The sequence below is a fragment of the Cladophialophora psammophila genome, assembly GCF_000585535.1.
Source record: "Cladophialophora psammophila CBS 110553 chromosome Unknown aczJe-supercont1.12, whole genome shotgun sequence".
NCBI classification, from domain to species: Eukaryota; Fungi; Ascomycota; class Eurotiomycetes; order Chaetothyriales; family Herpotrichiellaceae; genus Cladophialophora; species Cladophialophora psammophila.
Window position 1 is genome coordinate 679,300 of NW_006912933.1, and position 19,085 is coordinate 698,384.

At 53.3% G+C, this 19,085-nt stretch overlaps 11 protein-coding genes across 11 annotated transcripts; 5 read left to right on the plus strand and 6 right to left on the minus strand.

Moving 5' to 3' along the window:
- Positions 1-292: 292 nt before the first annotated feature.
- A1O5_07919 (uncharacterized protein) lies at positions 293-757 on the plus strand (the record flags this gene model as incomplete). Its single annotated transcript, XM_007748504.1, has 3 exons — positions 293-355; positions 442-468; positions 602-757. 3 exons carry the CDS (start codon positions 293-295, stop codon positions 755-757), a joined length of 246 nt encoding a protein of 81 aa, XP_007746694.1.
- Positions 758-1,154: 397 nt separating this feature from the next.
- A1O5_07920 (uncharacterized protein) lies at positions 1,155-1,889 on the minus strand (the record flags this gene model as incomplete). The annotated part of the gene is made up of 1 exon (XM_007748505.1): positions 1,155-1,889. The coding sequence occupies one exon, from the start codon at positions 1,887-1,889 to the stop codon at positions 1,155-1,157; it is 735 nt and encodes a 244-aa protein (XP_007746695.1).
- Positions 1,890-1,994: 105 nt separating this feature from the next.
- Positions 1,995-2,549, minus strand: A1O5_07921 (uncharacterized protein; the record flags this gene model as incomplete). The annotated part of the gene is made up of 1 exon (XM_007748506.1): positions 1,995-2,549. One exon carries the CDS (start codon positions 2,547-2,549, stop codon positions 1,995-1,997), a length of 555 nt encoding a protein of 184 aa, XP_007746696.1.
- Positions 2,550-3,115: 566 nt separating this feature from the next.
- Positions 3,116-4,202, plus strand: A1O5_07922 (uncharacterized protein; the record flags this gene model as incomplete). Its single annotated transcript, XM_007748507.1, has 2 exons — positions 3,116-3,151; positions 3,204-4,202. 2 exons carry the CDS (start codon positions 3,116-3,118, stop codon positions 4,200-4,202), a joined length of 1,035 nt encoding a protein of 344 aa, XP_007746697.1.
- A 262-nt stretch (positions 4,203-4,464) lies between these two features.
- On the minus strand, positions 4,465-4,732 carry A1O5_07923 (uncharacterized protein; the record flags this gene model as incomplete). Its single annotated transcript, XM_007748508.1, has 2 exons — positions 4,465-4,593; positions 4,685-4,732. 2 exons carry the CDS (start codon positions 4,730-4,732, stop codon positions 4,465-4,467), a joined length of 177 nt encoding a protein of 58 aa, XP_007746698.1.
- Positions 4,733-5,133: 401 nt separating this feature from the next.
- A1O5_07924 (uncharacterized protein) lies at positions 5,134-5,983 on the plus strand (the record flags this gene model as incomplete). The annotated part of the gene is made up of 2 exons (XM_007748509.1): positions 5,134-5,742; positions 5,792-5,983. The coding sequence occupies 2 exons, from the start codon at positions 5,134-5,136 to the stop codon at positions 5,981-5,983; spliced, it is 801 nt and encodes a 266-aa protein (XP_007746699.1).
- A 594-nt stretch (positions 5,984-6,577) lies between these two features.
- A1O5_07925 (uncharacterized protein) lies at positions 6,578-7,833 on the plus strand (the record flags this gene model as incomplete). The annotated part of the gene is made up of 3 exons (XM_007748510.1): positions 6,578-6,831; positions 6,999-7,656; positions 7,759-7,833. The coding sequence occupies 3 exons, from the start codon at positions 6,578-6,580 to the stop codon at positions 7,831-7,833; spliced, it is 987 nt and encodes a 328-aa protein (XP_007746700.1).
- A 528-nt stretch (positions 7,834-8,361) lies between these two features.
- On the minus strand, positions 8,362-9,611 carry A1O5_07926 (uncharacterized protein; the record flags this gene model as incomplete). Its single annotated transcript, XM_007748511.1, has 2 exons — positions 8,362-9,077; positions 9,296-9,611. The coding sequence occupies 2 exons, from the start codon at positions 9,609-9,611 to the stop codon at positions 8,362-8,364; spliced, it is 1,032 nt and encodes a 343-aa protein (XP_007746701.1).
- An 887-nt stretch (positions 9,612-10,498) lies between these two features.
- On the minus strand, positions 10,499-13,984 carry A1O5_07927 (uncharacterized protein; the record flags this gene model as incomplete). The annotated part of the gene is made up of 1 exon (XM_007748512.1): positions 10,499-13,984. One exon carries the CDS (start codon positions 13,982-13,984, stop codon positions 10,499-10,501), a length of 3,486 nt encoding a protein of 1,161 aa, XP_007746702.1.
- A 660-nt stretch (positions 13,985-14,644) lies between these two features.
- On the minus strand, positions 14,645-16,199 carry A1O5_07928 (uncharacterized protein; the record flags this gene model as incomplete). The annotated part of the gene is made up of 2 exons (XM_007748513.1): positions 14,645-14,868; positions 14,918-16,199. 2 exons carry the CDS (start codon positions 16,197-16,199, stop codon positions 14,645-14,647), a joined length of 1,506 nt encoding a protein of 501 aa, XP_007746703.1.
- A 300-nt stretch (positions 16,200-16,499) lies between these two features.
- A1O5_07929 (adenosinetriphosphatase) lies at positions 16,500-17,780 on the plus strand (the record flags this gene model as incomplete). The annotated part of the gene is made up of 2 exons (XM_007748514.1): positions 16,500-16,571; positions 16,620-17,780. 2 exons carry the CDS (start codon positions 16,500-16,502, stop codon positions 17,778-17,780), a joined length of 1,233 nt encoding a protein of 410 aa, XP_007746704.1.
- Between the last annotated feature and the right edge of the window lie 1,305 nt (positions 17,781-19,085).

Below are 19,085 nucleotides of genomic sequence, written 5' to 3' on the forward strand. Positions count from 1 at the left end.
GATCGACAGGGCAAGTATCGAAGGACATACGGAGATCCGTACCCGGACCCAAACCTTCCTCCGGCCAATGAAGACGCTAGATCCGTTGCGCATTACCAAAGGGTGACGATCAAGGTTCATATTAGATAGAACTCTCCACGACCAAAACGTGTCTGCCTTCTACACGTCAATGTACAACTCTCTTAGACCTTCATAACCACTACATCCAAGAGCTACCCATACAAGACGTCTCAGCACCTCTATCAAGAAAAAAAGGCATTCCTCGTCGTCGTCATCGCCATCCTCGCCCAGCATGTCTGATATCAAATCAAAGGGCGGAGCGCCAATTGAAGATGGTGATACAGTCAGAACGCCTGTAAGCTGCAAGCAGAACCCAAGAGCCAACGAAGGAACAAGGACCAAGGAGAACGATTTTAACAATCACGCGTCACTCACGCACAGTATCGGGGAGGAAAGCACGAAGGACAGGTACGTGGCCAGTTCACCTCCCGCTCTCCCTCCCTCCCTCCCTCTCTCTGTCTCTCTACATCTCTATCTCTCCAAGGGAATCCCAGAAGACAACAAAGTCGCTGATCAACGTGTGTGCGGACGGGCACTATAGGTCGAGCAGATCGTCACGAGCGAAAAGCAGGCCAAGGAGGCGCTGGACGGCGTCAAAGGAGCGGGCCACGCGCCCACCGTGGTCTTCACGGACCAGAACAACAAGAAGGTCGCGCACAAGCCGGGCGCGGTGACGGACTTGGACAAGGAGAGCTGAGAGCTAAATGGAGGGAGAGGAGTCGAATCAATCTGAAGACGTCAACAATGTCTTGGGTGGTTGAAATGAAACTCTTATGTAGAATTCGCCCTGACGCATCGTGGGCAAATGAGGCTCAGAGCATGATGGCCGGCCCGCGTTCCAATTGATCCCCACGTGTGGTGAGTATTGAAATGAAAAGGATCGTTCTCCGTCCCCCAAGTCCGTCCAATTGCAGACTCGATCCATGTGAAGATTAGACTATGCCGTTATCCACTCCCCCGTTGGCTGCAAGATTTCCGGAGACGCAGAAAAAGAGTGTCGAGATTGAATTCACTGGCATCTGGAGCTGAAAAGACGATGGGTGTCTGATAGATAACCACTCCGATATACACTTCGTTCACAGATCTATTTCAACCTATTTGACCAGGGCCATCAGGAAACCGTCGTAGTTTTTGTCCGCCACAGTCTGGATGACGACGGCGTCGACTCTGTCGTCTTGACCCACGGCTTCGATGAGCCTCCTCGTCCCCGCAATTCGAGGATCGTCCTTGGCGGCGGCCTCGTCGACCAACCGGCCTCGTCTGACGACGTTGTCGACAAATATGCAAGACCTGGGCTTCGTCATCCGCAGCGCACACTCGAAATAGGCCAGATTGTTCTCCTTGTCGGCGTCGATGAAGACAAAGTCAAAGGGCGGGCGCTTGCCGGCTTCGACTTCTTTGAGCAGGGCGGGGAGGACCTCGATGCCGGGGCCGAGAAGGACGGTGATGCGATCGCTCAGTCCGGCGTGCGCGATGTTCTCTTCGGCGACATTCTTTGTGTCCGGGTTGACTTCGACGGTGGTCACTTTCCCGTCCTCGCCTGCCCCTGCGGCCATCCAGATGGCAGAGTATCCCCCCAACGTGCCGACTTCCAGAATGTTTTTGGCGCCGGTGATTTGGATCTGCATTGACAGTAGCTTCCCCTGTCCTGGGAAAACGGCAATGTCGGGAAGGCCCCTGACGAGAGAATTCGAATGGGCAAATTCCAGCGCCTCGTGGTATTTGTTCCGAGATGGTGCGAGCAGGTGAGCATTGGTATATTGGTCAACTGCCGTCCATCGAGGATCGTGCTCATGCGGCAAGGGCTCTAGGCCTTGGTTCGTCGCCATCGTGGGTTCCCGTGCTCGCACAGAGGTCTGATTCTACCGGACAGATAGATGCCTTTTCTTCAGATGGTCAGTATGGCGTGTCTGGTTCCGGGAACGAGTCATCCCTCAAGAGGGCCACTGATCCTTTTTAACCTTTGCTTCGGCCTCGGTCTTCCTGCGCCCAAGCTCGGCCGAGATATCAGGATGCAATGGTGTCGCAAGGACTGTAGCGATGGCGTAGTCGCCGTCGTGGCTGATGCTGAGTTGAGCAGTCTGCTCGGTCACTCTGCTGGGTGAGGTTGTGGAATGATCCGAAGTGGTCGAGTCCGAGTCTGTCAGACGGGTATCACAGATGATATGGACAGCACCGCCGGATTCAATTCCGACTCTCAAATCTCGAAAGCTGAGTAATGAAGCGTCCCAGGCCTTTTTGGCTGCTTCTTTGGAGGCCCAACGGCCGGCAATCCAGGCGGCGACCTGTTTCCTCGCGGACTGATCCAGGGCGTCTGCATCTTTCCAATGCGGAAACCGGCGCCTGAGATCCTCCAGCTCTTGGGGAAGGAGAAAACGATTGGTGAGCCTGACTAGGCGTCTGATATCTGGTTGGAGTAGCGACGAGATTCGGTTCGTGGCAACGATGTCGGTGCCAATGCGCAGCGCGAGAGGGAAAGGGACCCGCATTCGGCTGGACACGCGTACCGCTTTGCCAGAGCGGGGGCAGATTGACGCGAGTTTGGTGAAGGGTGTTGTGAGAACTTTGAGATGGGTAATACAGTATTGACTTTAGCGAGGTTTGGAGAATCGCGGAATTGGGGGACGAATGAAGGAAATCAACAGTAGAGCCAGTGGAGAGCGCAGGGAGCAGCGGCGAGAACTCACTCGTTTCACTAAGTCGTTTTCAGCCATAGAATTTCACCTATAGAGCACCATGATGGGCAGCAGGCAGTCAAGAACAAAGGGCGCCATGCTTGAATCATCGTGGGCCTTCTACATATCTACCGCTCGTTTTGCTATCTACAGTACAACCAGACGGCAACGCTATCAGATTCCAGTAACACTACTCCATACATATGTACAACAGATATCGCCCGCGCTTCACGCGCAACTCCGCATCTCGTAGTTGCGGGGCCCGAGGGCAAAGGCAATGGATAATATGGCATTGATCTCCTGGTCCAGCTTTGCCTGTGTAGCGTTCTCTGCCCATTTTACCCCGCCGAAAGCCCAAGACATCGTTGTACCGCCTCAGGATGAAGCATATCAAGTGTTCAGGAACGCCATACGAGGTGAGATCACGTTGTCAGACTTGTCGAGATCCACTGTTGACACATCCTTCAGATTGGCCGTCAGCACGGCGAAGCTGCCAAAACCGAGGTGCACGGAAGCATTGCCTTCTATTCCGCTTTCTTCAAGGAGAGGACCAAACTTTCCTGGGCACAAGTGCAGGATGTCGCTCGAAAGTCCCTTCCCTGGCTACAGACTTCATACCCTGAATATGTCGACGAAATGCAAGGTGTTGCCGATGGTGCTGGCCTCGATCTCGAGTCAGTTGTCGCGCTGAATGTCCGCACTGAGATTGCCTTTGGCATGCTGAGCGACGGCTGTACCGCTGTGGCCTGGAAGACGTCAGACGAGAGTTTCCTGGCGCAGAATTGGGACTGGAACTTTGACCAAACGCCCAACATCATCTGTCTCTCCATCGAGCAGCCCGGCAAGCCCAGGATCCACATGATGAGCGAAGGCGGCATTATTGGCAAGATCGGGATGAACTCCGCAGGCGTCGGCGTCACGTTGAACGCCATTCAAGCGCCTGGCGTATCGTTTGACAAGCTTCCCTGCCATCTTGCGCTGAGGACGGTACTCAATAGCACATCCAAGGAGGCGGCTGCAGACGCCCTTCGCAAAGCCGGATTAGCTTCGGCATGTCACATCACCATTGCCGATGCGTCGACCGGGGGGGTTGGATTCGAATGCACGGCGCTTGACATTGTGGAATTGCCCATGGACACGGATGGCCCGTTGCGTGGCTCCTGTACTCACTCTAACCACCTGGTCAAGAAACACAAGGTAGACGGGGCATTGTTCCTCAATGACTCGCCCTTCAGGCTTGATCGAATTCAGCAGCTGATGAGGGACGTCGGCAAACCGTCCGTGCAAAGCTTGAAGGAGATCTTGAAGGACGAGAGAAACTATCCCACCGCTATCAACAGAGCTGTAGGTGAGAAGAGCACGAGCCAGACCTTGTTTTCCATTGTCATGGACTTGAAGCAAGGCTTTGCCGATGTTAAAATGGGCCGACCAACGGAGGATGGGGAAGTGTTCCAACTGAGACCATAAAGACCATGATAACACAAGGACTGAGGGATCAGCCTCTGTCCACCGGGGATCAAATCTGGGGTGGTGGTTTTCAATCCGTCTAGCTTATGTACAATGCGTAGGTTCGTCCCAACCGTGATCTCTCTGGGTTGCTGTTCCCCTCTCTAATGCGCCTCCTTGCCTGAGATCTTGCCTGCCTTGTCTTCTTGCTCCACCTGCTGTAAGAATTCCCTGCCAACGAGTTAGGTCGGGCGTTCCGAGAGCGGTTTGCTGGATGGGCTCCTTACTGAATGAACTTCTCTTCGTCCTTGCTCGAGGCGTTGATCGGAGGTGTGCTTGATTTTTTCGATCCACCGCCTCTTGTCAGCAGCCAGGGAAGACCGAATGCGGTACTGAGCGTAGCTATGGCCAGCTACAGATGGTCAGTCGTCAAGGTCAAAGGGGAGGCCATCCCTCAATGTGGATTTAATTGTGATAGGGTAGGGTTGAGCAAGTCGACATACCCAGTGTGATCCGACCTGACGGCCTGCGACATTGTACATGGCAACCATTTTGGCGAATTGAAGGCTTTGCGAAAATATCGGACCGTGTCGTTGGGAGGATGGTGCTGGTTGCAAAAAGATGAAGCAAATCGACTGCGGACCGAGTTTTTGCGTCTGAGCTGTAGGAGCTTTCATTGAACGGCCCGCCGGACTACGGCGAGTCGCACCGATGGTCTCTGCAGTTTGCTGCCGTCACGCTACTTGCACAGCCTGGCGAGAAGCTACTGTACCTCGTAGAGAGACTGCAGAAGCTGCAGAAGCTGCAGCAACTCGTCATCCATTTTGACACGACGCGGACCTGAGGCCTTTCTGCATCCGTCGCTTTTTCTGTCAATGTGAGCCGGCTATCTTGGGCGACAGGCAGTTCCCGACGTGCCTGTTGAGCATCCTAAACCATCTCCAATCCCACCATGGCCGGCAAGGAGGGAGACCGCCCGAATTCTGCCTTTCCACGAGAGCGATTGAACAAAGACCTTCAAAAGCTGGTTGACAAGCAAGATGACTGGGTGGAAAGCTTTTACGAAGGCGAAGGGCCGGACACTACCGAGACGAGCATGCGATACGCCGCATATGCGAACCGTCTGCGCACGATCATGCTGAGTGCACATCGATATGTTGCGTACACGTCGGATATTGGCGAGTCCTTTCGCCCAGTCGCGCACCCGTACCTTGTGAGAAGCGCATACGCAGTGTCATGGGCATATGTGCTTGGTGATGTGGGCCATGAGGGTTGGAAGGCTTATAAGAGGAACCAGAGGCTGCTACATCCTCACCCCGAAACAGGCTCTGACGAAAAACCAAAGGAACCTATGGGGATGGTCGATGCCCAGACACCTCAACAGCCCGTTCACGTCCCTGCGATTGAAGACTATCGGGCCGTGATGGCTCAGAGAGCCGTGTTCCAAAGTCTCGCCTCGATGGGATTCCCGGCGCTTACGATCCATTCGATCGTAAAGTACTCCGGGAAGGCACTCAAGACCGCAGCGAATCCAACAATAAGAACTTGGGCCCCAATTGGAGTGAGTAATCCGTTCAAAAACTCATTGCTAGAGACTGACAAGATTACAGCTCGGTCTAGCAGTGGTTCCCGCACTGCCGTACATCTTTGACGAACCTGTGGAGGAGGCTGTCGAATGGACATTCTACCAGGCGTTCCGGGCCATCGGCGGAGAAAATGCGGTGGGCAAGAGACACAGTACAGGTAGAAAAGAGGCTCTGCAAGCTGAAGCAAAGATCGCCCGCGAAAAGAAGGACTTATGACGGCGAATCCAAAGGCATTGAGAGGGGGGGAAACGTCTGGCCATAAAATGATGTTCATACCCAACTTCGCCTACGCATATACATATACCATTTCCACTCGTCTTACACCTCTTCGGTCTGGAACCGGCCGCGGTCGCTCCACAAGCATTATGGATCAGCTTCAAGGCGGTCGACGACAAAGATAAGCAGGTATGAAGTTTGTCTAGATATCGGGCGGGCAATATTTCTCTCCTCAGCACGACAATGCCATCCAACTTCTATGTACAATCCTCCACTGACTGCGATCCACACAAAGGATCCAACATGGCAAGGCGCAGGCTGAGGGATCCGGGCCGATGTCGGATCGGTGAGTAATGACCCGAAGACAGACTGACTCAATCCAAGTCCATCTACTGCGCGGATTGGGTACTGTAGTTGAATTTCCCAGTCGACAATGATCTTGTTCAGCAACACAGTTGGCCAGGCGAGAACGACCCGATAAGGCCCAGGATGGCTCTGCAGGATCTGTTCCGCCGCTGTTTGAAACGTGGCACGGCCACCTCGACCTGTTGAGACGGCTTCAATGCACGGCGCGCAGGAGCCTCTGCGATCACGATGCCGCAGCAGCACCAACCTCTCCTCGAACCCAAGCCAAACGAGGAGCCTTCAAAGAGGCTGCCCAACACCTCAATGGCTGTCTCCATCCCCAAACCTCAGATACACCTCCCCTCGGTGAGAAATGTCTCGGTGGAGCAAAAGAACCCTGTGCGGTGGAATACAGCGGATTTGGGATTGAGACTAGGTGCAGATCTCACCTCTGCTGCAAGCGCTTCCGCTTTGATCGCTCCCATCATTACCATTATAGACCGGTACGTACCTCCCCGGAGGTCTCATACTCGGCGACTGCATCGAGAAGCGAGCGGACAGGCCGGCGCCGTTCGCGTTTGGCTCAAGTCCCGTTTCAATGTCGTCTGCTTGCTTCACGTCTTGCAATGGTTCTGTTCAAACAGTCAGTGCCACTAACAACAAGAACCAGATCCATAGTTGAGAAAGCTGCGAATGGCGCATCCTTCTCTTCCTGCCTCCTGCGCTCCTTGCGCCCAGCAATCACCCGTCCGCACGCGTTCATCTTCTCCAGGCCGTTCCTGCTGATCTTCGCCCTGTATTTCGCGACCTACACGACAGCCAACACGGTCGACACGTTTCGCTCAACCGTCACCCCGAAGCCGGCCTCTGCGGTTTCTTCAGGCCTGACGAAATTCGTCGCGACTTCCTCGGTGAACATGACCGTCTGTGTGTACAAAGATTCGTGCTTTGCGAGGATGTTCGGCGCCGCTGTATCTTCTTCCCCGGCTGCTGCTGCCGTTCCCAAGCTCTCTTACGCCCTGTTTGCCGTGCGGGATTGTCTCACGATCTTCGCGTCTTTCAACCTGCCATCCATCATCGCACCGCAGCTCGCCAACGTCCACCCGGAGATGAGGTCGCGGTTCTCTCGCATCCTCTCCACGGAGTCGGGAAGGGCAAATACCGCCCAGTTTCTGGCCCCGGCGGCCATCCAGTTGATATCTACTCCAATCCATCTACTTGGCTTGGACCTGTATAATAGACAGGGCCGGCTGGGAGTGGGTGAGCGATATTCTCGGGTTGTAAGGGATTGGGGGGTGAGTGCATTCGCTCGGATGGGTAGGATAATTGTAAGTTTTGCAATTTTCTTCCTTTCATTCCTTCCCTCCGCCAATTTCCCCTTTGCAGAGACGAGAGCAAGATCAGCAGCTAACCTGTCATGAAACGAACAGCCCGCCTTCGGCGTCGGCGGTGTCGTCAACGCAAACATGAGAAAAAAAATAATGACCAAGATCGAAGAGTTGTGACCTCTCTTCGGACGACTTTTCACGACTGATCCACGGGCGTTGGCTTCGGCGTTAACGGTTGTTTCTCTGCTGATTGGCTGTCTGTCATAATCAGTCCTCAGCATTTTCGGCAAGGGTACCTTGTGGGAGAGGTACTTAGACAAAAGTTGGAGCGATGAGGCTCTGTTTTGCTTCCTCGGCATTTCCATACCTGGTACCTGCGACCCGTCGTGGTCGAAAGGGTACATGATACGATGTAATACCCACAACAAATCTTTTGGATGCACTGGCCGCCGGACTGGGGGCGCGAGCCGGTGAAAAAGTCTTTGGGCGAGGCTAAATGGCCCAAGGGATTGGTTTTAATGTGAGATTGGACTGGCCTTCTTCATACTTGATTGAGGATGTGAAGCCTACATGTCGAGGGCCACCAGATCGAGATAATTGGAGCAATGATCCGAGAATCATTTCTCCCTTCCCGTCCTCACCTTTCTGTCTCTCTGTCTATGTGGTCCTTTTCCCCTTTTCTGCCCAGTCACTTCCATTCACCACTTACGCTCCATAGCTCTTCCTCACCTTCTCTCTCAACAGATCCAGCCCGACGGCTTTTCTCCACCACTCATCCCACCACCCGACAGGCCAAAAGGTACAGTTGTAGAACCAGGTGCGCCCGGCGCCCGTGCCCCTCCAGATCTCCAACGGCAGCGGCGAGCTTTTCCGGGTTGCGGCCTTCTGCCAGGGCCGCAGGACATCGCTTACGACGTCCCTCGCCCACTTATCCGGGTCCTCGCGGATGGGGAACGCGTTGCGCATCGCGCTCTCGGTCTGCTCTTTCACGGGCGCGTATATGCTCCCCTCGGGCAGAGCGGCGTTGCCTCCTTGGTGGTTGGCGTGGAAGTTTGAGTGCACGCAGCCTGTCTTCAGGTCGATCACGTGGATGTTGAACGGTTGCAGCTCGATGCGCATGTGCGTGGAGAACATGGCGCTGGCGGCTTTGCTGGCGTGGTAGGCGCTGTTGTGCGGTGTGGGCTCGACCGAGGAGACGGACGTGTTGTTCAGAATGAGGCTTGGAGCGTGATGCCGGCTGGCTGTGGATGTGGATGTCGTGGTGGCGGTGGAAGAGGAGGAGGACGCTGAATTGTCGGGTTTGGCGGCGTTGATCAGCAGAGGCAGGAATGCCTGGGTGACGGCGATGCAGGACCATACGTTGAGGTCAAAAAGGGCTTTTGCTTCGGGAATCGAGATGTCGGCGACCGGCATATTGTAACCTTCCAACGTCGTGAGAGTGTCAGTCCTTTTCCCCAACATGAGTCCCGAGTATGAAGCGTTCTCATGCCAGAGGATCACCCTTCCACCACAACCGTATCCACCCGTCCAGGTACTGGACAGCGCACGGCGCGAGAGCACAGCATTAGACACACAAAAGCAGATCCAACCAGGGAGGATCAATGATAGCGGGAACAAAGAAGAAGAAGCAGAAACATACCTCCTCCCGCATTGTTGACGAGGCAGTCGAGTCTTCCCTCGACCTCCCCATCTCGCCTCGTCAAGCCCCTGACGGTTTCCACGCACAGCTTGATACTCTCCTCATCCAACACATCCAGCCTCAAGCACTCGATCCCCAATGCCTGCAACTCGGCCATCTTGTCCGGGGTCCGTGCCGTGGCGAAGACGCGCAGTCCTGCGTTGTGGAATGCGATTGCTAATGCGTGTCCGAGGCCGTGAGCCGAACAGCCTGTTATCAGGACCGTTTTGCGGGTCTTGTCAGGTTGAAATTTTGCGGGCGCGGTCTCGGAGGCCATGATGAGCTTTATATCTGAAGCTGAACTGTACCAGCTAAAGCGTGAGTCGCGGTACTTCGGTTTCTCAATCTACGGAGGACTCAAGGGGTGGCGTTTTCCCCAGAAATTTTTCCCTCCTTCGTGCGCAGAGTCTGCTACCAATATGGGATCGTTGAGCGTATGAGCTGCTTTGTCCTCACAAAGGGCGGATAGAGCCTAAGAAAACCCGGGCAGTCCTGGAAAGGTATTCGCTGTCAATTCCCGTGTCGGGAAAGAAGAGTTCTGGGCGAGGGACAAGGGAGGTATATGTACTCGGTACGAGATAAAGTATTTTCAGAGTGAGGCTCCACCAAGTTGTGGTAGGGAAATTCATGTAATTGGATCAAACACACCGCCAAAAGAGGAAGGTAGATATTCAACCATGACATTCTGCGAGGTCGAACCGTTGAAAGGACAAACTTTTCAACACCAGGAGCAGAGTGCCAGTTCACGTTAGCACAATTAATGGGCAAAATATCTTGATCATCACACTCGAGTTGTGTAGACTCCACCGCCAGCACTGCTGCACGCCTGGCCTCAGCGGCACCCTTTTCCTACAGCCTTGTCAGCCTTGCGGGAGAGCTATTGAGTTATCGCTGTGACGGAACATGAGATGTAAAAAAAATGCATCCGTTCCGAGCGACCATCAACCGAATTAGTATCTTGGAGCAGAGTCGCTATAAAGGCAATAACCTAAGGTGAAGAGCGGACTTGTGGATACATCATAATAGTGATGGTCCTCCAGCGCCCCCTACGCCTCGCACTGCGACAATCACGCACAGCCTCCAAACGAATGCTTCCACCCGTATCATTACTCATATCCGCTGACATTTTCAATCCGCACGCGCTTTTGCAGTGTTCAATCTACCTTATCGCGAGCTTTCTGTGCTGAAGATCCCCGGTCTTTGACCTGTCAGGACAATCCGCTTTCTTGGCCGTTGGGCTTCCCCATCGTCGATCCCTTTCCGCTGCTGAGCGTGAGCACTAAGCCCTTCTGCGACAAAACCGATTGAATAGGCGCCGAAGCCCAAGGCCGTGAGAGTCAACAGCGTGTATTTCACTCCGCGTGTGAAACGCTTCCAGAGGCCCTCCTGGGTATCTGGGCTATCCCTATCGGAGTCGAGGGTTGATGGCTTTTCGTCCGTTGCGTTCGATGACGACGCCGCCGCCGCCGCACTTGGACGGATTGTTCCGGAAAAAACCTTCTCTTGCCTCCTCACTTTTGGCTGATTTGGGGTCGGACGAAATGGGGGGGCTGTGGGCGCTGCCGGGCCAGGGACTGGGTTCAACTCGGTAGGCAGCTCATCCAAAACCGTGGCAGCTTCTTGATCTGGTAGTCGAGGAGAGATATTGGCGGTTGGTGCCGGTTTTGCTCCATCCATGGGTGATTGTGCCTCTGTTGCAGTCTTCGGCATGGCTGAGCCTGTAACATTTTCTGGTTGCTTCTTCTGGAAGATCAAGATGTTCTCGGTCCCGTTGTACAGCGAATATCCTGCTCTTTGCATTGTTTGGAAATGCTTGAGAAATTCTGGCGCGTTTTTAAGGCGCCCTAGAATACTAATTATGTTGCTGGACTTGGGTATTTCGGTGCTGGGTTGATTTAATGGAGAAAAGTTAACCTTCCCAGTCGAGGTGTCGTAGGCAAGAATAAGATAGGGTGAATCAAATTTTCTGATTCTGAGGCTCTCGATTGGTGGAGGTTGCTCATCGTTCCAAATAGCCGATCCCGATGGAGTGTGGATTGGTTCTGGAACGATCTTCAGATCTTCTTCATTTGCAGCTTGTGATGTGATCTGCGCCCCAGTTTCGACATTTGCAGCGACGCTCTCACAGCGGCTCTTGGGAGGGTCGAGGATCTTCTGAACCTTAAGGTCAATCCTCTTCTTACCAAAGTCGGCGCCCGACATCTGAGGTGCACTCCAAGCGATTGCTGGCCTCCCACTTTCGATTCTTCTTATCGCGTTCTGAGCTTCATGTAATTCTCTTCTCACTTCCTTTGCCCCTTGCATGACGTCGCTCAGTTTGTGGAGAGACGGCTTTCCTTCTGCCACTTGTTCTTTAGTTTCTGCTTGGCTTCCAGCATGTCGTAAACCCTGAAGCTCCTGGGCCTTCACGTCAGCATCTCGAAGCTCAGCATGGATTTGCTTCGCCTCGTCTACGAGCCTGGCAAAATTGGGCTCGAATTTGCTAATATGATCATCAATTAACGGATTTGTGGCAACTCCCGGTTTGGCGTTCGCAAAAGAGAGCGGGTGGGGTCTGGACATGTCCGGTTGGGAGGTGCTCGACGCGAAAGACATGGCTTCGGCCTTAATCGACGCCTGTGCTGGCTGCCTATGATCGGGATTGATGGGTCCATATTCACTCTCATAGACAGCTTGTATATCCGCAGCTAGTTGGGTCATCTGGGCCTTTTCCACTTCTGCATCCTTCTTCATATTCTCTGTCGCCTCTCGCAAGTCAGATGTCCGTCGTAAGCCTTCTTTCTCATCTGCGAGGACGTCGTGTGAAGGAGTAAAAGGTTCTACTGGTCGGGGCTTGGCGTTGGACTTGTAAATGGATGGTGTATTACGCAACGATTCGTCTTTGAAGACAAGCTTCTCGGTCAAACCCTTCACCGCATTGGCTCGAATATACTTCTTGTAATTCTCGTTGAAGTTCGTCATGGATTTCACGGTTTTGGCAACGATACCATTGGGATATTCCCGGATATGTTCCCAGACGTTGTTGAGGGTCTTGGTCAATTTGTTGGCCGGAGTTTCAATCTTCAGAGTCTTGGGCGACAAGATACCTTCATTTGCGGCCTCTTCTTGTCGTGCCTCGAAGTCCGTTTCGAGCTTTGCCCGTTCTGTCTTTTTCGAGTCTTCACTGCCCGCTATTTCCTCTTTCGGAGGCACTGGCGCTCCTGCTTCTTTCTCTGCTGAGGAAAAGGGCCGTATGGATGCAGAGAGTTGACGATCGAGAGCAGTCTGCAGTCTGGCCAATTTTCCATTTTGGTCTTGGGCAGCCCGTGCCTGGACTCTGTCGAGAGCCGGCTCAAGCTTACTCTTGAGTCTCTTGATCAGTACTTCAACCCTAGAGTCCCGCGCATCTGTGGCGCTCACCGGCTCTCCGGTCTTTTGTCGAAACCCTTCTTTAACCAGCCAATCTGACGCATTGGCGTCTGCTTCCCTGCGGGCCTTTGCCTCGTAGGTGGTACCTGAGAACAGCGGCAGAGTATCATCTGGCTCAGGCAACTCTCTGATCTTCTTCGGAGCGGCGGTTTCGCCAGTAACGAGTTCCGACTCTGGCTGTGCACTGACCTCTGTAAACATTGCAGTGGTGTCGATGTTGTTGCCCTTGGCCCTTGTCATCAGATCCCGGAATTCCTGTTTTCTCGAACTATCCAAGCCTTCGCCTGTCCCGGTCGGGCCTGTTTCAGTATGCTCGTCAATCGTTTTCTTTTCCGAAGCACTGAAGCCGTAAAATTTGTGAGGTTTGTAGGTCTTGACTGGTATATCAACTCCATGTTCTTGGAAGAACAGGTTTTTGAAGAGTGGCTGCTTTGGCTGAATATCGGATGGCGGATTCCGTACCTCTGGCTGTCCAGGTTGCCCTTTCGGTTCCGGGGCTGCTGATTGCTTCTCCTGCTCAAGGTCTTCCTTTTGTTCAGGCTCAGCCGATCGCTTCTTTATGGGAACATTTCTCATCGAAATTGGGTCGTATTCATACTTCTCCTCACCAATATCCAGTGTCGACTTCTTGATTACTTGCTTGACCGAGCCAATTTCTGAGGGAGGAGTCCCTTTTTCGATCGAGTCTTTCTTAGTCATTGTCGGAGCAGGATCTGACTCTTTAGTGTCTTGATCCTTCTTCATCTCCTTCGGATCTGCAAACCAAGAAAACGAAGTCCATGATGAATTGTTGGAAGACGGCGGACTTTGCAACCGTCTGCCGAATAAAGTTCCATGTGGATCTCGTGCAATAGCACGGTCGACAGCTGCTCGGAAAGCATCGAAGTCTTTGTATACAGTGTCAGACTCACTGGTATATTCATTATCTGACTCTTTTGCTTCCTGACCAGAGGCCCCTGTGGAGGATAATGGTTTGTAATCGCAATATCGGTTTGCCCAGAGGCGATAGTGACGCCAAGGTCGAATATAGGTATCTTCTGACTCCCACAGTGCTCTTCTCCGAAGAACTTTGTAGTATCTTGTTCTCATGATCTTGTGATGTCTTCTCGCACGCTCTTCAAAGTCCTCGGTGGGAGACCAAGGGTTCCCTATCTGCCGTCCCCACCACCAGAGGGTCCGAATTTGGACTGCATTGACTCGATGGCTTCGGTAGATATCGGTTCGTGGATGCAGAGGCCTCATAGTGGCGGAGATGCTCGCGATATTGAAGGTCTGGGGGAATGATAGTAGATGGTGGTGTTACTAGAGGACAGTTCTGTGTCGTCGGAGGAGGACGAGCAATGGCTATCCCAGGTCCGACCACTATCAGGCAGACATGAGCACGCACTCGACGATACAGAGGGCCGGCACCCCGACGCAGGCGGGCGTCTCGATGCTTTCCAACGTCAAGGATAGATGAGATACGTAGCAGCGCATTGAAGTATGACCCATTGAACTAGCGCAGATGAGTCGAGGTGAGCGTGGGCGACGGGGAGGAGTGAGGAGGGCAGGGAGGGGTAGCAGGGTAGCAAGGGTATGTATGTACATAGCAAGCGCAGCCAGGTGATATCGATATGAGCAATGCGGGATGCGGAGAAACCCCGTCCCACCACGTATCGAGTGCTAAATGCAGCTTGCTGCTGCAATGACTTTCTCCATCATCGTAACTCCATGGACTTTTGGACAATGCACTCAGCACTATGGCAGAAATCCTGTCTATGCTGGATACACCGAAAAGCCGACTGTTTGCTCTCATACCCGACGATCGGGGATCTTCAAATTGCCCTAACATTACACCCAGCCCACAGAACACCTGGACCGTCCTGGGATCAGAAGAGCATAAAATCGTATCGTACAACTCGTTCATTCATCGCCTCTTTTCTTGGTGATGGTATCCACGACCCTGCCATAGAACTTAGCTGCGTTGTGTCGAGCGAAAGTGATGTCCTCGGTCAGATAGCTGGGCATCAGTTTCATCATTCCGTGGTCCCTGTCACGATCCAGAAGCGGCGTGTACAGGTATTCTGTTTCCTCGAAACTCGTGCCTTTTGCAATTTCCTGATCGATGAACAACCTGAAATGTAGTGCTTTCGATCGTTAGCTCGTGAGCAGAGCAAAATGACAGTTCAGACTTACTCCCGTTACGACCGGTCTGGATGCATTCGTATGTATCGCCCTCTTCAGTCTTCTTCACGTTGAGAATAACGAGTCCCGTAAGGTCGCTGTATAGGTCCTCCTTCATCTGTGCAACTTGGGCAGCCTGCGCAGCTTCTCCTGCGAATTGGCGTTGTGCAGTACTCTTCATCGCACTGCTAGGAGGTTTTGGATTGTCGACCGATGATGCTCGTGCTGCCACTAACTTGGCTTGTAGTCCTTTGATCTCGTTTTGGGCGTCAGCGAGATGCGTCGAAAGCTGCAAGGTCGTTTCGCGCATCTTTTCCATCTCTGCTTCCTGGGTCTGCATCTGTCTACGAAGCTTGCGCGCCTCGTGTGCCAGAGGTGCGTGGGTAGCCAGCTCCTTCCTGAGAGATGCCACCAGGTCGTTTGACGCTTGCATGGCGGCATCGCATTGCTTGCGTAGCTTCTCCATGTTCGCATTCGCCTCGTTGATGCCCACTTCTTTGAGATTACGGTATTTCAAATCCACATTCTCAAATTTGCGGGTGATATCGCCGAGTTTACGTCGAAGATTAGGATCACCTCGTTCGGTGTCGGATGCGCTTCCAGCCCGTCGTCGGTAAGGCGGATCCTGCCTTGTCCTAGAAGTATCTCGCGCGATCGATCTGCCTTTTGGCGCTGTGGCTACCTCCAAGTCCCCACTTGACTCCTCTGTCTCCTCATGCTGCGGCTCGGGGGCAGTAGATTGAGATTGTGAGGCCGTCTTCGACTTGGTGGGAGCGGTCGCTTTGGTGGAGACTTTTGAAGCTTCCTTCTTTGTTCGACATGCGGCGTGTTTCGGACGTGCTGCAACAGCTGGTACTTCTACCTCCCTTAAACCGTCTTCATTCTCATGTGTCTCAACAGCCTCAGGAACTGCCGTTGCTTTTTCATTGGCGCGCTTCCCTCTCTTAGCCTTCGGTGCAGCCGTTTGTGTCTCGGCTTCGGATTCTCGAAGCGTCTCGTCCTGGTTGCCGTTGGAATCTTGGTCATTTGAGTGATCTTCACCCGCCTTTCGCTTCACGCCGGCAGTCTGCTTGGAAGAGGTCTTTTTCACTTCCGAAGGAGCACTCTTCTGCACTTTTGACTTCGCTTTTGAGGGTACCGTGACGCGGTGTCTTTTTTTGCCTCGTTTCGCCTGTGTTGTTTTCGCGTTAGTGGCATCGGTCGCGTCGGTGACGGAGGAGAGAATAGAATTTTCGTCAATAAAAGATGCCGCCTTCTCCGTGTCAGAGTCAAGGAGATCTGCAATGCCCTTCATATCGATGTGCAATCAGTAAATGCCAGTCCTAGAAGTGCAACAGGGTGTCACTCAGAAGCCAAGTAGAATCGAAACGGGAAGGTGATCAAGGGTGATGTAAACAAAGCGATGCCACTGGTTTAGCCTGCGGAACATCCACTAGCCACAGAAGAAGTGGCGATTCGGCTCGCCAGCTGGTGCAGCCTCATCACACGACGGGTCATTCTTGCAGTCTTTGGACACCTCGCTTCCTCAGGTCATCCATACCTAACAGTTAATGCATCCTGCCATATCTTCCGCAGTCCAAAATTAGGCTCCATGATGTCTCCCGATAGGGGCGATGGTGCCTGGTGGCATCGAGTACTTCAAGAACTCGCCATTACAGTCCCTCTGGTATGTGGACTGCTCGCTCACCCCGGGACGAAGCCTAACAGACTCCAGATGTTCGGGGGCTATTATATGATCAAGTATGTCCTGTCGCAGATGAACCTCGACCCCGAAGCGGACCAGAAAGAACAGAATCGCTTGCAGTCGGCCGCAATATTACGACGTCTAGAGGATCATCCTCGCAAGAACCAACCTGCGAACCAACCAAGCACGGACCGACCGCGAAGGGAAGATCTACGCCTGTCTCAATATGAAGAAGTCATCTTGCAAGAGCTGGTATTTCCAGAGGATATATCTGTGTCCTTTGATGACATTGGGGGTCTATCGGATATAATAGAAGATCTCAGAGAGTCGGTGATATACCCTTTGACCTTACCGGAACTATACTCTACCTCCTCCTCTCTACTGGCGGCTCCTTCCGGCGTTCTCCTATACGGACCTCCTGGTTGTGGAAAGACCATGCTGGCCAAGGCTCTAGCACATGAGAGCGGCGCGTGCTTTATCAATCTGCATATTTCGACTGTTACCAACAAATGGTTCGGCGATTCGAACAAACTGGTCAACGCAGTCTTCTCCCTGGCGCGCAAGCTAGAGCCAGTGATTGTCTTTATTGACGAAATCGATGCAGTCCTGGGCACCCGACATAGTGGCGAACATGAGGCAAGTGGAATGGTGAAGGCCGAGTTCATGACGCACTGGGATGGGTTGGCTTCCTCCAACACTCTCGGTCGGCCGCAACGGATATTGATCCTGGGGGCCACCAATCGCCTACAGGACATCGACGATGCTATTCTTCGACGGATGCCCAAGAAATTCCCCATCTCGTTGCCGAATGCCTCCCAACGTCTCAAGATCCTGAAGATTATCCTTCGGGATACCAAGCTCGACCAGGAAAATCTTGACTTGGAGTATCTGTCCAGAGTGATGGCAGGAATGTCAGGAAGCGACATCAAGGAGGCATGTCGGGAGGCAGCAATGGTGCCTGTCCGAGAGATGATCCAGCGGCAGAGAGAAAGTGGACAACGCATGGAAACCATGAAAGCAGGAGACGTGCGAGGTCTACGTACAGCTGACTTTTTCATACGAGCGCGTGGGGATAAGGCAGCTCAGGACGCAAAGAGAGACAAGGACGAAAAGGAATGGAGCACTGAGTCGTCATCTCCCATAGTAGATGGTGTGGAGGACGCAGTGGAAGAGTTGCATCAACCAGACTAACAGCTGTTGGTCTCGGCCCTTTCCCTTTCTCGAGTTGCGAGCCCTTTCACTTGGCACATTCAACAGAACGTTAGGGCAGTCTCAGGTACGGGCGTAATGGGCATTTTCGGTTTAGGCTCACCGGCATAAATACAAGAAATACACCACTTGGCTAGCTTTGTGCAGCAGTCCTTGATGCACAAAGGCGTGAGAGACGAGAACACGAGGGGAGACAAGGGCAGCTCGAAAATCAACCGGAAGGTCTTGCCCACCTGGATCGTGGCATGAGATCAAATCGAGTCAATTCAACCCGCGAGCTCTGTCCTGGTATACTTTGGGCCGGTCTAGTCCAGTAGTAGCATGGCATTGTAGCGAAGCCCCGGTACCCCGCAATCATTAAGTTACTGGCGGATTTGGAGTGCGTCTGAAGCGCAAGCTTGGTGGCCCGGGGGGTTGAGGCGGGCACCGCGTATTCCGTTCTCCGTACTTGTCAAGCCCGCCAGCCTGCCAGCCTGCCAGAGGACACCCCCAGAACAACCCCCAGTGGGATGATGGACAGGCGATTCTTCTGCATGGCTACTTAGCCTATGGCCACACACTAAAAATTTCCATTCCGCTGACCAGCCCTCCAAGCCCGCCCACCCACCAAAGTGCGGAAGACGGTACCAGGGCCTGGCATTCATGTGCTCTCAGAACCACCAGATCGTCTTTACAAGATCCTCTCCCCTCGTATTCAGTTTTCGAAGTCGACTTTTGTCACCGCTTCCTCCGTCCTCCTTGCCGTCGCTGCTTTTTCGCTGGAATGCCCTTTCGCTCCTACGGCACCGTAGACCTTGCTCGCCGTACTGTGGTCTGAACCTGTTGCAGCCATGAGTGACCCAAGCCCACAGTCCGAGTCGCGGGCACCTTCTGCTGCTGCTGCGTCGCAGACCTCCAACGATCAACCCGCCACAAACAGCGCGCCGGCGAGCCAAACTCCAGGCCATCCAAGCTTCAGAAGGTACATAGTCATGGCGAGACTTCTGCCCTCGTTTCCGCATTTGCTAACGCCTTGTCCAGGCAGCGCGCATCTCGAGCGTGTGGTAAGCTCACCTCCTCTTCCTGAACTTTCTTTTTACCTAGCGACGACGCGGGTCATGCGGTGAAGTTGGGTTTGGCGGCTCGCACAATGGACGGTCCTGCCTCTGTTGCAGGTCGAAAGAATGTCACAAGAGCTCCTGCGGACATGTTCACCTTAAGACTTTTATCTCTCTGGAGTTCGCGATAAACCGAGAACCTCGGTCCAAAAGTGGTACTTGCCATCAACATGATGCTGGCAGTTGGAGA